Consider the following 14,992-nt stretch of genomic DNA (forward strand, 5'->3'; position numbering starts at 1 on the left):
GCTCACCACACTCAGGGTACCTGGCAGGACCATGTGTAAACAGGTGCACTGCAGAGACAGAATCATGCATTGCTCTGCTCTTCCTGCTTTTGTGCCTTTTGAGGATTCTATGGTGTGACTGGTGAAAATTCTCAGTTCTCCCCGCCGACTTGGGATGTGGCTTTCCTGGGTAGGGCACCACTCATCCTCCTGCAATACTGCTTGCAGTTTTACTGGTGCTGTCTTCTCTGTTGTTCCCCTTGTCCCTGTGGGTTTATGCTTTGAAAAAATCCCTTTGCCATAGTTCTGGTGGAGGTCAGTGGGGAGCAAAATTAGATGTGCTCATTCAATTTGTTATTTTAACTCAGAACTCCCGCTGTATTTTCTTCATGGTTACTATCTGCATATATAAAACCGAATGTTCAGTATGGGGGCCACCTTAATTAATTTTCATACTGTTTTATAGTTTTTCAGTCAATTAAGTATATAATGAGATCAACTATATATAACTGTCCCTACATTTACCTATTTATGTTTTATTTCTCTCGGTATATTGCATTAATACTTTAAAGAAAAGTTAAAAGATAACAGCAACAGTGGGTATCTCTGTTTTGTTCCACCTAAATGTTAATGGGAATACTTCAAGGGTTTCATCAAAACACATGACGGTTTGGTTTGAAATACATCTTTACCAAAAAGGGGAGGGGGCATTCATCTATTTCTACTTACCCAAGTTTTCTTTTTTTTTTTTTTTTTTTCTTTTTTCGGTATGCGGGCCTCTCACTGTTGTGGCCTCTCCCGTTGCGGAGCACAGGCCCCGGACGCGCAGGCCCAGCGGCCATGGCTCACGGGCCCAGCCGCTCCGCGGCACACGGGATCCTCCCAGACCGGGGCACGAACCCGTATCCCCTGCATCGGCAGGCGGACTCTCAACCACTGCGCCACCAGGGAGGCCCCCCAAGTTTTCTTTTAAACCAAGAATTAATAATGAACTTAAATCTTCTTAATAAACAAATACCTTCTTAACATCTAATGAGAAAATCAAAGTTTTCTCTTTGACTTCTTAAAATAGCAAGGTATTAATAATCTCCTAAGAACAGACAAATCTTCCATACCTAGAGGAAGTCAAATTAGTCATGATTTATTATTCTTTTAATTTACTCTTGACTATAGTTGCTAATGCTCTGTTTAAGATTTCTTGCATACATTTCTATTTGCTATTAATTATTAATCAATGGTAAATATTAATAAATGAGACAGGGCCATGATTTTCTATTTATCTATTTAACAAGTTTTAGAACAGTTTTGTACTAACAGAAATAATACTGAACCGGATTTCCTTCTTTTTCTATTTTATGGAACAGTTTAAATAGAATTATCTGTTTCCTAAAATTTGAAGAACTTCCTCATGAAATCATCTGGTCCTGCCCATCTCCTTACTACTGACAGGTGCAGTGATATCCTTCAGACTGAACCAGAAATCCTTTTCTTGCCTAAGAGTGTGGCCTCTGCCCTACTGTCCAATGATTCAGATCAGTGGGACTCCTCCTCCCCAACCCTTCCCCCACCCAAAAGGAGGAGTCCACTGGGGCACTTTCTCTATGGATGTAGGAAGCCTGAATGCTATGTTAGTGGACTCCGTGAAGGTTTGAAATCCAAAGTATCAGTGAGAGAGATTCAGAAATATTGTTTGTTACGTCCCCTTTTTCATTCTTGATATTGGTTATTTGTTCTTTATCCTTTCCAAACCCCCACCCCGTTCCTGATAATCTCATCAGAGGTTTGTAAATATAATAGTATCTAAGGTATACATCTGTTTTCTATTTCATCAAATATTGACATATTTCCCATCTTTGGTTTGACTCATTGAGATGCATGCCTAGCTAATTAATTTGTAGTTTTTCTTGTTTAGTGTAAGCACTGAAGGCTACCCATTTCCCCTAGGTACTCTTTAGCTGTTTCCCACAAATTTCAATTTATGTCGTATTCTTTTTTTTTCTTTTTTTTTATGTCGTATTCTCATGAACATTCAATTCATAATGTTTTCTAGTTTCCATTATGATTTTTTGACCTATTTAGAAGCATATTTCTTAAGTGTCAAGCACATAGGCCTTACACGTCTTTAAACTTTTACCACAAATGTCTACATCCCTAAACAATACAGCATTATATTAGCATACATTCTTTTAACCTTTACATAAATAGAATCACACTACATATATTTTCAGGCAAAGAATTGTTTCACTCTGTTGTACATTTCTTTTTTTTTTTTTTTTTTTTGCGGTACGCGGGCCTCTCACTGTTGCAGCCTCTCCCAATGTGGAGCACAGGCTCCGGACGCGCAGGCTCAGGGGCCATGGCTCACGGGCCCAGCCGCTCCGCGGCATGTGGGATCTTCCCAGACCGGGGCACGAACCCGTGTCCCCTGCATCGGCAGGCGGACTCTCAACCACTGCGCCACCAGAGGAGCCCCTGTTGTACATTTCTGAGTCAATCTCATTGACTCATGTTGCTCTGGTTTGCTTTTTTACTGCTGTACAGTATGCTATTAGAGAACCACACCATAATTTAAATATGCCTGATTATGGGCATTTAGGAATTGTTACTAATTTTCACCATTACAAAATATTATAAGGAACACCTTTCTACATGTCTCTTCATGTACAGATACAAGGTTTCACTAAGGTTTTTAGTTAGGAACAGGATTGTATTCTCAATATTACTTTTACCAAATTGTTCTCTAAGACGGTTGTAGTATTTAGCTCTTTTATCGACAACGTATCAGAATTCTCTTCCTATTATATCACACATTTGCCAATACTCTTTAAATTTATGACAATCCAATGGATGTGAAATAATAGCACCTAGTTTTGGGTTTTTTTTTTTTAATATTTTGATTGTATTTAGGATCTGTTACTCCAAAGACACCAAGCGTCTTTACACAGTAAGATTTTAAAGTCTGGCAAAGATGCCTGCATTGTGAGTGGTACGTAGGGACTGAAACTGTTTTCAAACCAGCAGAATCACCTCTACAAGCCCACATTCATCCTGGAATATATTCTCAGACCTTTTTTTTTTTTTTTTGGCCATGCCCTGTGGCATGTGAGATCTTCCCTGACCAGGGATCGAATCCATGCCCCCTGCAGTGGAAGCACAGAGTCTTAACCACTGGACTACCATGGAAGGCCCCAGCCCCTAGTTTTGTGGGGGGTTTTTTTTGACATCTTTATTGGAGTAAAACTGCTTCACAATGGTGTGTTAGCTTCTGCTGTATAACAAAGTGAATCAGCTATACATATACATATATCCCCATATCTCTTCCCTCTTGCTTCTCCCTCCCACTCTCCCTATCCCACCCCTCTAGGTGGACACAAAGCACCGAGCTGATCTCCCTGTGCTATGCGGCTGCTTCCCAGTAGCTATCTATTCTACATTTGGTAGTGTATGTATGTCCATGCCACTCTCTCACTTCGTCCCAGCTTACCCTTCCCCCTCCCCGTGTCCTCAAGTCCATTCTCTATGTCTGCGTCTTTATTCCTGTCCTGCCCCAGTTTCTTCAGAACCTTTTTTTTAAGATTCCATATATATATGTGTTAGCATACGGTATTTGTTTTTCTCTTTCTGACTTATTTCACACTGTATGACAGTCTCTAGGTTCATCCACCTCACTACAAATAACTCAATTTCGTTTCTTTTTATGGCTGAATAATATGCCATTGTATATATGTGCCACATCTTTATCCATTCATCTGTCAATGGACGCCTAGGTTGCTTCCACGCCCTGGCTATTGTAAATAGAGCTGTAATGAACACTGTGGTACATGACTCTTTTTGAATTATGGTTTTCTCTGGTTTTCTCAGGGTGTATGCCCAGTAGTGGGATTGCTGGGTCGTATGGTAGTTCTGTTTTTAGTTTTTAAAGGAACCCCCATACTGTTCTCCATAGTGGCTGTATCAATTTACATTCCCACCAACAGTGCAAGAGGGTTTTTCTCCACACCCTCTCCAGCATTTATTGTTTGCAGATTTTTTGATGATGGCTATTCTGACTGGTGTGAGGTGATGCCTCATTGTAGTTTTGATTTGCATTTCTCTAATGATTAAAGATGTTGAGCATCCTTTCATGTGTTTTTTGGCAATCTGTATATCTTCTTTGGAAAAATGTCTATTTAGGTCTTCTGCCCATTTTTGGATTGGGTTGTTTGTTTTTTTGATATTGAGCTGCATGAGCTGCTTGTATATTTTGGAGATTAATCCTTTGTCAGCTGCTTCGTTTGCAAATACTTTCTCCCATTCTGAGGGTTGTCTTTTCGTCTTGTTTATGGTTTCCTTTGTTGTGCAAAAGCTTTTAAGTTTCATTAGGTCCCATTTGCTTACTTTTGTCTTTATCTCCATTTCTCTAGGAGGTGGGTCAAAAAGGATCTTGCTGTGATTTATGTCATAGAGTGTTTTGCCTATGTTTTCCTCTATGAGTTTTATAGTGTCTGGCCTTACATTTAGGTCTTTAATCCATTTTGAGTTTATTTTTGTGTATGGTGTTAGGGAGTGTTCTAATTTTATTCTTTTACATGTAGCTGTCCAGCTTTCCCAGCACCACTTATTGAAGAGGCTGTCTTTTCTCCACTGTATATTCTTGCCTCTTTTATCAAAGATAAGGTGACCATATGCGTGGGGGTTTATCTCTGGGCTTTCTATCCTGTTCCATTGATCTGTCTTTCTGTTTTTGTGCCAGTACCATACTATCTTGATTACTGTACCTTTGTAGTATAGTCTCAAGTAAGGGAGCCTGACTCCTCCAGCTCTGTTTTTGTTTCTCAAGACTGCTTTGGCTATTCGGGGTCTTTTGTGTTTCCATACAAATTGTGAAATTTTTTGTTCCAGTTCTTTGAAAAATGCCAGTGGTAGTTTGATAGGGATTACACTGAATCTGTATATTGCTTTGGGTAGTAGAGTCATTTTCACACTGTTGATTCTTCCAATCCAAGAACATGGTACATCTCTCCATCTGTTTGTATCATCTTTAATTTCTTTTATCAGTGTCTTATACTTTTCTGCATACAGGTCTTTTATCTCCTTAGGTAGGTTTATTCCTAGGTGTTTTATTCTTCTTGTTGTGGTAGTAAATGGGAGTGTTTCCTTAATTTCTCTTTCAGATTTTTCATCATCAGTGTATAGGAATGCAAGAGATTTCTGTGCATTAATTTTGTATCCTTCTACTTTACCCAATTCATTGATTAGCTCTAGTAGTTTTCTGGTAGTATCTTCAGGATTCTCTATGTATAGTATCATGTCATCTGCAAACAGTGACAGTTTTACTTCTTCTTTTCCAATTTGGATTACTTTTAATTCTTTTTCTTCTCTGATTGCTGTGGCTAAAACTTCCAAAACTATGTTGAATAATAGTGGTGAGAGTGGGCAACCATATCTTGTTCCCGATCTTAGCAGAAATGGTTTCAGTTTTTCATCATTGAGAACGATGTTGGCCCAACCCCTAGTTTTAATGTGCTTTTTCCCCAACTTACTAGGGAGGTTAAGCATCTTTTCATATTTCTTGGCTATTTGTGTCTCCTTTTCTCTAAATTATGTTTGTACCTCTGGCCTTTTTTCCTACTAAATAGTTTGATTTTTTTTCTTACTGAACTGTAGAAGTTCTTGAATATACTGTGTATACTAACCCTTTTTTGATTATAGTATAATAAAACAATAAAAACACCTTCAACCAGTCTAGGATTCAGTCTTTTAGGATGACACATTATTATAAAACTCAAACAACAGAAAACCATTGTCTACTGTTATATACATATGTGATAAAACTACACAGTAAAAGGAAGGGTGTAACAAAACACAAATGTAAAAATGATGGTTATCTCTCAGGAAAGGCAAGGTAATATGAATGCAAAGTAAATACAATAATAATTTTCTTATTTTTAAATTGGGTGGTGAATTCACAGGTGTTCATTTTATTATTACTCATTATAGCTTATATATTTCACACAACCTTATGTATATATCACATATTAAAGGTGAAGAAGGAAAGTCACTTTTAGTACGTGCACACACACAGGCATACACATGGACACTCATTCAAATCTGACAGACAGCACTCTTACAAATGAAATAAATAAAGCCTGCCTTAGCTATGTTAGGGGAGATACTGAATGAATCAAGAAGGAAATAAAACAATCAGAAGAGAAAAGGAAGGAAGTATGGCAGGAAGAAAAGCAGGAAGAAGGAACGAGTGAAAGGAAAGAGGGACAAAGAGGGAGGAAAAAGGGAAGGAAATGGAGAAGGAGAGAGGGAGGGAGGAAGAAGAGAACTTTTTTTGCTGCAGAGTCACAAAGATAATCTCTTATATTCTCTTCTTAGAGTTTTAAAGTTTGTTTTTCACATTTAGAATTTACTCTACCTGGAACTGACTATTGTGTATAATATAAAGAATGAAGTTCAATTTACCACTGTACGGACAACTCATTTCCTCCTCATCTTCTATTGGACAGTTCATCCTTTCCAATACTACTTCCATCACATACTGTATTTCCATATATGGGCTGGTCTCTTTCAGAACTGTTTATTCTGTACCACTGGTCTATTTGTTTATACCACAGTATTATAGCTACCAAGTAAGTTTCGCTACATGGGAGGGCAAGTACTTCCACCTCGTCCTTCAAATTTACCTTTTCTATTGTTGCGCCTTTCCATAAAAACTTTTTAACCATCTTGTGAAATTCTACAGAAAGCCCAACTATAATTATTAATATGTTTGAACTTAATCTGTATATTAAGGTGAGAAAAATTGACATTGTCAAGACACTGAGTCTTCCTATACGTGAACAGGAGATATATTTTCATTTATTTAGGTGTTCTTTAATGTTTTTCAACCAAGACTTCATAACTTTTTCAAAATGATCCTGCCTTCAAACCTTTACTATTGAATATCATAATAAACAAACATTTTACAATAAAATATTTGGTTGAATTTCTAGATACTGCCTTAGGATCAAGTCTTAGGAGTCTGTCACCTAAACATCTGTGACCATACTACTGACAAAAGTGGAAGTCCTATTATTAATTTCTAATTTTCATGAGTCATGGTCTCTAATTTTTTAAAAATTCAGAGTATGCTATTTTATATCACCTCATCATAATTTTTTTAAAAAGTTCTTTCTTATATATTACCAGATGTGTCATACTAATACAATTCATGATACAATTTTATAACTCTAGTAACAGGTTTAAAAGACTAGTCATGGGAATTCCCTGGCTGTCCAATGGTTAGGACTCCATGATCTCACTGCCGAGGGCCTGGGTTCAATCCCTGGTCAGGGAAAGAAGATCCCACATGCCACTCAGTGTGCCAAAAAAAAAATTTTTTTAATAAAATAGGATAAAAGACTAGTCATAATGACATACCAGGAGGGGAAAAAACCCTAACTAAAAAAAAAATGAATTGCATTTTCATTAGAATGTTTAATATTTAGAAACGAATTTATAAAAGCTTTGACTTAGTCATTTTAAGTTACATTTGAGTACTGAAGTTTTCTTTAGCAACATTTAGCTTTGCTTTAGTTCTCAAAATATTGGTCTCTGCCACCAGAGACCACCAACACAAGTTTCAGGATGAGCACTGAATAGGAGACTGTTGGGACAGAAGAGTTTGGGGAAAGTCTGGAAGTAAATGCAAGAAGGAAAAAGAGAAATATAGGCCTCACAATTGCCTCTGACTTTCCCCTTGCTCTCCCTGCCCTGAGAAAAGGCGGCAGTGAGAAAAATACCGGCATGCCACCCATTTAGCTCTCCTCTCCTGGGCTGCACCGTTCGTAGCAACTTAACTTAACCCTGTTGTGTTTTTTTTTTTAATCCTAGGAAGAATTAAGTCCATTCCATTTGTGGAAGCTTCTACCAGTAGCAGCAATTACATTCAAAATAGGAGGGAGAGAGAAAAGAGTATCCATAAGATTTATGGGGGGAAAACACTAGAGAAAACTGAAAGCAACCCTTAGCAGATGAAAAATATTTAGCAGGCATATTTACTTTTCTTAAAATTTTTTATTATAAGATAAAACACAGGGAACTTTCCTGGTGGTGCAGTGGTTAAGAATCCGTCTGCCAATGCAGGGGACATGGGTTCCAGTCCTGGTCCAGGAAGATCCCACATGCTGCAGAGCAACTAAGACCATGCACCACAACTACTGAGCCTGCGCTCTAGAGCCCGCAAGCCACAACTACTGAGCCTGTGTGCCACAACTACTGGAGCCCGCACACCTAGAGCCCGGGCTCCGCAACAAGAGAAGCCACCGCAATGAAAAGCCCGCGCATCACAACGAAGAGTAGCCCCCACTCGCCGCAACTAAAGAAAGCCCGCGCGCAGCAACAAAGACCCAATGCAGCCAATAAATAAATAAATATATATATATATATATATATATATATATTTTTTTTTTTTTTGCAGTACGCGGGCCTCTCACCGTTGCGGCCTCTCCCTCCGCAGAGCACAGGCTCCGGACGCGCAGGCCCAGCGGCCATGGCCCACGGGCCCAGCCGCTCTGCGGCATGTGGGATCCTCCCAGACCGGGGCACGAACCCGCGTCCCCTGCATCGGCAGGTGGACTCTCAACCACTGTGCCACCAGGGAAGCCCTAAATTAATTTTTTTTAAAGATAAAACACAGGTGTAGAAAGCAACACAAAATATATTTAAATTAAAAAAATACAGCATTATACCTTTGGAATGGGCCCTGTAGAAGGGCAGGGAAGGTAGAAGGAGCCTTACTTTTTACACTGAATAATAATTTACGTTTTTTACCATAAGCTTATATTAGGTTTATAATAAGAACTTTTGAAAAATTAAAGTTAAAAAATAAATCCATTAGGGCTAAAAAGTAGATTCAAGTCACAAAATTTATCTTTTTTGTTAACCGTCTGCTAAAGCCACACAACTCTGAGTCTACTTAGGAGCTACATGATCTTTGGCCAGATACTCGACTCTAAGTAAATCAAGATGTCTAGCACATTCCAGAATAAATATTCAAAAAATATAAGCATTCTTTCTATTCAATAAAAACGCTTTTTACTTTAGAACTTTTTTTTTTTTTTTTTTTTTTGCGGTACGCGGGCCTCTCACTGTTGTGGCCTCTCCCGCTGCGGAGCACAGGCTCCGGACGCGCAGGCCCAGCGGCCATGGCCCACGGGCCCAGCCGCTCCGCGGCACGCGGGATCCTCCCCTACCGGGGCACGAACCCGCGTCCCCTGCATCGGCAGGCAGACTCCCAACCACTGCGCCACCAGGGAAGCCCTAGGACATATTTTTAATTTTCATATACCTGATCTCTTCTCATCTTCATTATAATCCTATATCCTAAATAAGAACTAATGTTTATTCAGGTTTACATCTTACATGTTTTCCTCCATCTTATAGGAGGAAAATGAGGTCAAGAAGAGTTAAGTCTTTATTATGGCCTTTCCAACACATTAACTTTCATTATTAATAGACTCATATTCCAAAAAGGAGACTAACACACCATTCACAAGGCTCAGAATTCACTTACCTGGTATGTCCTAAAGATTCCCGCCAGATTGGGAGCATCACAACTGGTTTAACTGCACACTCCAAAATAGCTAAAGCCAACGCAAATTCTCTGGGTTTGCTACACATCTGAACGGCCTTGATCCAATTTGCCCTAAATTTCAGAAGGGAAAAAACAAAATTTCATCTTGTTGATCTTAAATTAAAAGCACAAGAGCTGTAATTTATGAAGACTTCACCTCATTTTGTAAATATTTACTATATTTACAGCAATAAATAAACCTTAGTTTCCTTTACCTGTGTGAAGCCCAGTTGGGATGAAGAAAGGAGGAAGGGATATTGTTTTCCAACTGGGTGATAGTCAGTCTCAGAGTAGATATGGTAAGAACTTTGGATCCATGGACAGAACCATTCCATTTGAACTCTCCAGCTGGAGTCAGACAGAATTTATGTGCAAGATGCCTTCTCTTATCATGGTCTTCTCTGTGCTGGTGCTTATTCAAAGCAAATGAATTGGTGGAGTACTGATTGTGGTAGACGCGATACTTCCCCTCTTGACCCAACTTAAAATAATTGTTGATATTTCCCTTCATGACCACTTCCTTTTTGGTGCTCAACCGTGAAATTTCTCCTTGAGAATTAACTACCAGTACCTGACCAAGAAAATAAAAAGACTCCATTATTTATGTCAAATATGTAAATTTGATCAACTATCTTTCAATAATTTGTAATTTATCATTCAAAATAAGTTAAGATACATCTTATCACTGAACTTTTGAAGTTTAAAGATTTTTTTTGATGTGGACAATTTTTTAAAGTCTTTTATTGAATTTGTTACAATACTGCTTCTGTTTTTCTATGCTTTGGTTTTCTGGCAGAGAGGCATGTGGGATCTTAGCTCTCCAATCAGGGATCAAACCCGCACCCCCTGCATTGGAAGGTGAAGTCTTAACCACTGGACGACCAGGGAAGTCCCTAAACTTCTGAAGTTTAAAAGCTGAGTTAAAAGCTAAAGCTAATTGTTTATAATTAAACAACCAAGATATGCCTGCAAAAAGAAAGAAAACTAAGCTCTATTAAAGTGCCTATTATATGTTGGACATTATTAAGTACTTTCATGTATCTCAAATATACACATGAAACTAAATGTGTGATATATAAATCATTCACCAATCATTCTCTCAAGCTTACAATATACAGGGGTTAGAGACAAAAGAGGGCATGAGGGCATTACATGTACTCAAACATATATTCCTAAAAATACCTTTTCTTCTGCTCCTTTTATCATTCCAGCTTTAGATAAGAGCTCATGGATACGTTAAAATAATGTTTCAGGAGCTTGCCTGGTGGCGCAGTGGTTGGGAGTCCGCCTGCCGATGCAGGGGATATGGGTTCGTGCCCCGGTCCGGGAAGATCCCACATGCCACGGAGCGGCTGGGCCCGTGAGCCATGGCCGCTGGGCCTGCGCATCTGGAGCCTGTGCTCCGCAACAGGAGAGGCCACAACAGTGAGAGGCCCGCGTACCGCTAAAAAAAAAAAAAGTTGATTCCAATCCTTTAGTGGACTGTGAAATCAATAGTGAGGCTTATTCAGCTTTTAAAAAAATGAAATATAATACAATAGACTAGAAAAGAAAATACCAGAATGCTTCCCACATAGTAAAATACTACTTCAGGAAACTTTTTTTTTTTTTTTTTTTTTTTTTGCAGTACGCGGGCCTCTCACCGTTGTGGCCTCTCCCGTTGCGGAGCACAGGCTCCGGACGCTCAGGCTCAGCGGCCATAGCTCACGGGCCCAGCCGCTCCACGGCATGTGGGATCTTCCCGGACCGGGGCACGAACCCGTGTCCCCTGCATCGGCAGGCTTACTCTCAACCACTGTGCCACCAGGGAAGCCCTACTTCAGAAAACTTTTGATGTATGTACTGGGTTGCTATGAATAATGTCTTAGTGAGGGTCAGAGTAAAAAAGTCTGAAAGCCACTGCCTTAAAGACATTTCTTTGATGTTAAAAACACTGCATTAAAAAACAAAACACTGCATATCTACCCTGCAAATAATTCTCAAATCTGAGAGACACAGCTGTGGCCCTTATTCTATTATCATGGCTTGCTGGGAGACAGAAATACTGAGTCCTAGCTTCAATCTTTTTGTTCACAGAGTTGAGATGCTGTGCTGTTCTATACACTGTTCTCTGCTATCAAGGGGTAAGTCTTATCTTTTAGCTGCAGGTTCATCTAAAATGACTACAGCCAGAACTGAGCATTAAATCTTCATTAAAGCCCACAAATAGCCTACCTGTTCCCACATGTGAAGAAGCAGCCTCTATCTCTTTAGAATTATATACAATAAAACTAACCATATAGTAAGAAAGAATACTACCCATTTACAGCATTTCTATGCATGGATTGAAATTTGGGTGTACAGCTATACTTATCATAATACAAACCTAACACTTTTAATCTCGTTACACTCTCGGAAGTGAGGAAAATACAGTTCAAAAGTACCTCTACAAACTTCCTGCCCCTATTTTAAAAATTATTTTACATTCCAGAGATTTTTGTTTTAAACAGGAAAAACACACCTCTTTCCCCTCCTTAAATAATTTATTTGCTTCATGGGCTGCAGCTGCCACCTGTTGGCTCTTCAGCTGACTCAGTTTGCTGTCTGGATTCCGTAACCTGGTAATAATCCGAGTTGAACCAGACGCTCCTCTTCCACCTCCAGGAGACTCACTTATTTCCCCATTAGACTTCTCTGATTTGAAATCACCTGTTATTAAATAAAAAGCCAAAAGTAATTGCTAACAGTAAGTAAATTACATATAGTAATAACACCTTACTTATCCAAAACTTCTATCTGGTAGACAACTAAGATCCAGAAAATAAAAAGTCCTTGAACAGCCAAAGCAAATGCATTAATTCTTAAAGTTTTACTCCAAAGAAAGTATGTCAGAACTTTACTGTGAGTCATTTATCATTTTACAGAAAATTCAAACATGCCAGGTTATCTGTTTTAAAGCTCAGCTACTAGAAAAGAGGAAGGGCTGCTACAGATTTACAAGTAACAAACATAACTCAAAATGCACACTAATAAAATATTGCCTTATATATTCCACATGGATTTCTGTATTAAAAGTAAAGGATATAATTAATTTTAGAAGGATTTCCACTGAAATTCTGTTTAAATACCTAATAACTTAAAGCTTATAAACGTAAATGTCAAGTGAATTTTTTCCTAAAGAATCTAGATAATTATCTGTGTATGCAGATAACTATACATGTGAAAATCAACTACATTAGTTTTTTTAGATATAATAAAGGCCTCTCACATTTTCATTATATCTTAATTTTTTAAAGTGACAGATTCAACTGCCAAGGAGCAATTTCTGCTTTTCCATAAATCTCACTTCAGCTGAAAATTTCTATACGTTCTAAAACGATTGCATCAGTATCCAATTTCCACTGGCCGGACAGCTGAACAAGATCTCATTTTTCTTTCTTAATTTAAAGCTTTTAAAAACTAAGACAGTGTGGCACTGGCAAATGAAAAACCAAGCAGAAAATATGGCACTGACTAAATCAAGATGGGGTAGGGGTACTGGGTATCTTGCCATCTCAGGCTGGAAAGCTAGTAACCTTCAATGTGTGGTAGCAAAGCAGTTGGTTAGTTAGACTAGCCACGATTTTCTCTCGGCTCTCAGACCATGATTCTACCCATGCTAGAGTTCTGTGCCAACATGATGAACTATAGCGGCAACTTTATTTTTTTTTGGCCACACCACGCGGCTTGTGGGATTTTTAGCTCCCCAACCAGCGATTGAACCCGGGCCCTCAGCAGTGAGAGTGTGGAGTCTCAACCACTGAACTGCCAGAGAATTCCCGATAGTGGCTACTTCTTGGGACTGTCTTTGAAGTTCTACAATAAAGACTTTTTAGACATCATTTAGTCAAGGCCAGACTTCCTAAAAGCAGAAAGGGAATGGCACAGTACTTTTAAATTAAGCGCCTCAATTTAGAGCCAACAATCCCACAGGTGAGAGTCAGTCCTTTGCCACTTGCTAAGTTTAGTGCAAATAAGGGAAAGGAGGCAGAAAATTCATCCCTGGGGGTACGACTTGAAGGAGCAGAGAGAGGGAACAAGGCTAAGAGTGGAGGTCATTGTCTAGCACACCTTGCCCAAAGGCCACATTCCTGTTTAAAGGAGTGAATCACTGTGATGCAGCCTGGAGGCTGAGTACAGAGCTGCCTGGCCCTAGCCTCCCTAACTTACTGTTTAATGAGTCAAGAGGCAGGAGCCTAGACAGACTGCGCTCACCTGGGGGCTGGGGCAGACAAACTGGGCCAGTAGAGGGGGTTTACCCTCAGGGACTCTGAGCCAAGTTTCTGGGCATTAGGTTAACTAGCTGGGTATTCAGGCAATCTACAAGGGGGTGTTACTGCCAGAAAAAAACCCAAACCTGTCACACTGGGATGTGTAATTATTCAAACCTACAGCAATTTCCAGCAGGCCATCCCTGACAGAAGTCAGCTGGATCTAGGCTGTTAAAGAAGAATGGCCTCCAGAAGGGGGATCTTCCCGTATGCTTCTCACTTCTCATCCATATCCATTCTCCCAGAAAACCTCCCAGAAAAGGGCAGCCAGGTTTATCAGAGAATACCGTCCACCATCAGGTTAATGAGTGTTACAGGTAGTTAAGTTCATAATTTGGCTCATGGATTGTAAGATCAAGATAAGCCACAACCAGACGTAATCAAAATAATACACACAATACACAGAAATCCTAGATACAGTTAAAATTACCAGATGTTCATTTTGGGAAAGAAGTTTTTGAAAAAATTTTCAGTTGTGGGTGAGATCTTTCCATTATGTTAGGCAGAGGCATTTTTTAATTTGAATACACATGTTTGTATTGAGCTAGGGTGGAACTGTGGATATTTGCTGTTTCCTATCTTCACAGCATCTCTCCTTCTTTGGAAAACCATTCCTACCCCACTCCAATTATATACTTTTGCTGGAGCCATCAATCATAATACCTTGCCTGCCCTGGCCACAGGAGTAGGAACAATATGTCCAAGATAGGCCACTCAAATTCCTTCCTCAAGGACTTTTGATTTGGAGCAGGAGTAGGGGCCTTGCCTTTGGGTCACAGACCTTGGAAAGATATGAATACAAACCGCTGATGCCATCTTCCCTGCCACTTGGGGAAAGCCTGTCTGTATTAGGAGAGAATGAGGTTAACACACAAACATATGCAGATCCAAAAGGTGAGACAGAAAGAGGAAAATGGAAAGAGTTTTGATACCTGGAGGTCCAGTTATGCCTGGTGATGGCTTGGACTTCCCAATTATATGAGCTAATTAAATCCCTTTTCACTTAAGCTAGTTTAAGCTGGTTTGGTCACTTGCAATTGAAAAGGTTCTAATTAAGACAGATCTCCATCTCATATCATACACAAAATTATACACCAGAAGGATTAAAAATGAAGTTATA

The 14,992-nt window shown here is 39.3% G+C and overlaps 1 protein-coding gene across 14 annotated transcripts in view; it reads right to left on the reverse strand.

The window, feature by feature from the left end:
• The window catches only part of BPTF (bromodomain PHD finger transcription factor), a 144,352-nt gene that overhangs the window by 63,695 nt on the left and 65,665 nt on the right, over positions 1-14,992 (reverse strand). For all 14 annotated transcript variants that reach the window (XM_060080489.1, XM_060080487.1, XM_060080485.1 and 11 more), the window contains 3 exons: positions 12,084-12,271; positions 9,799-10,154; positions 9,524-9,655 (listed from right to left, as the gene is read on the reverse strand). In XM_060080489.1, the coding sequence (XP_059936472.1) occupies positions 9,524-9,655; positions 9,799-10,154; positions 12,084-12,271 (676 nt within the window). The remainder of the gene's footprint in view (positions 1-9,523; positions 9,656-9,798; positions 10,155-12,083; positions 12,272-14,992) is intronic.

The sequence above is a fragment of the Mesoplodon densirostris genome, chromosome 18 (genome assembly GCF_025265405.1).
Source record: "Mesoplodon densirostris isolate mMesDen1 chromosome 18, mMesDen1 primary haplotype, whole genome shotgun sequence".
NCBI classification, from domain to species: Eukaryota; Metazoa; Chordata; class Mammalia; order Artiodactyla; family Ziphiidae; genus Mesoplodon; species Mesoplodon densirostris.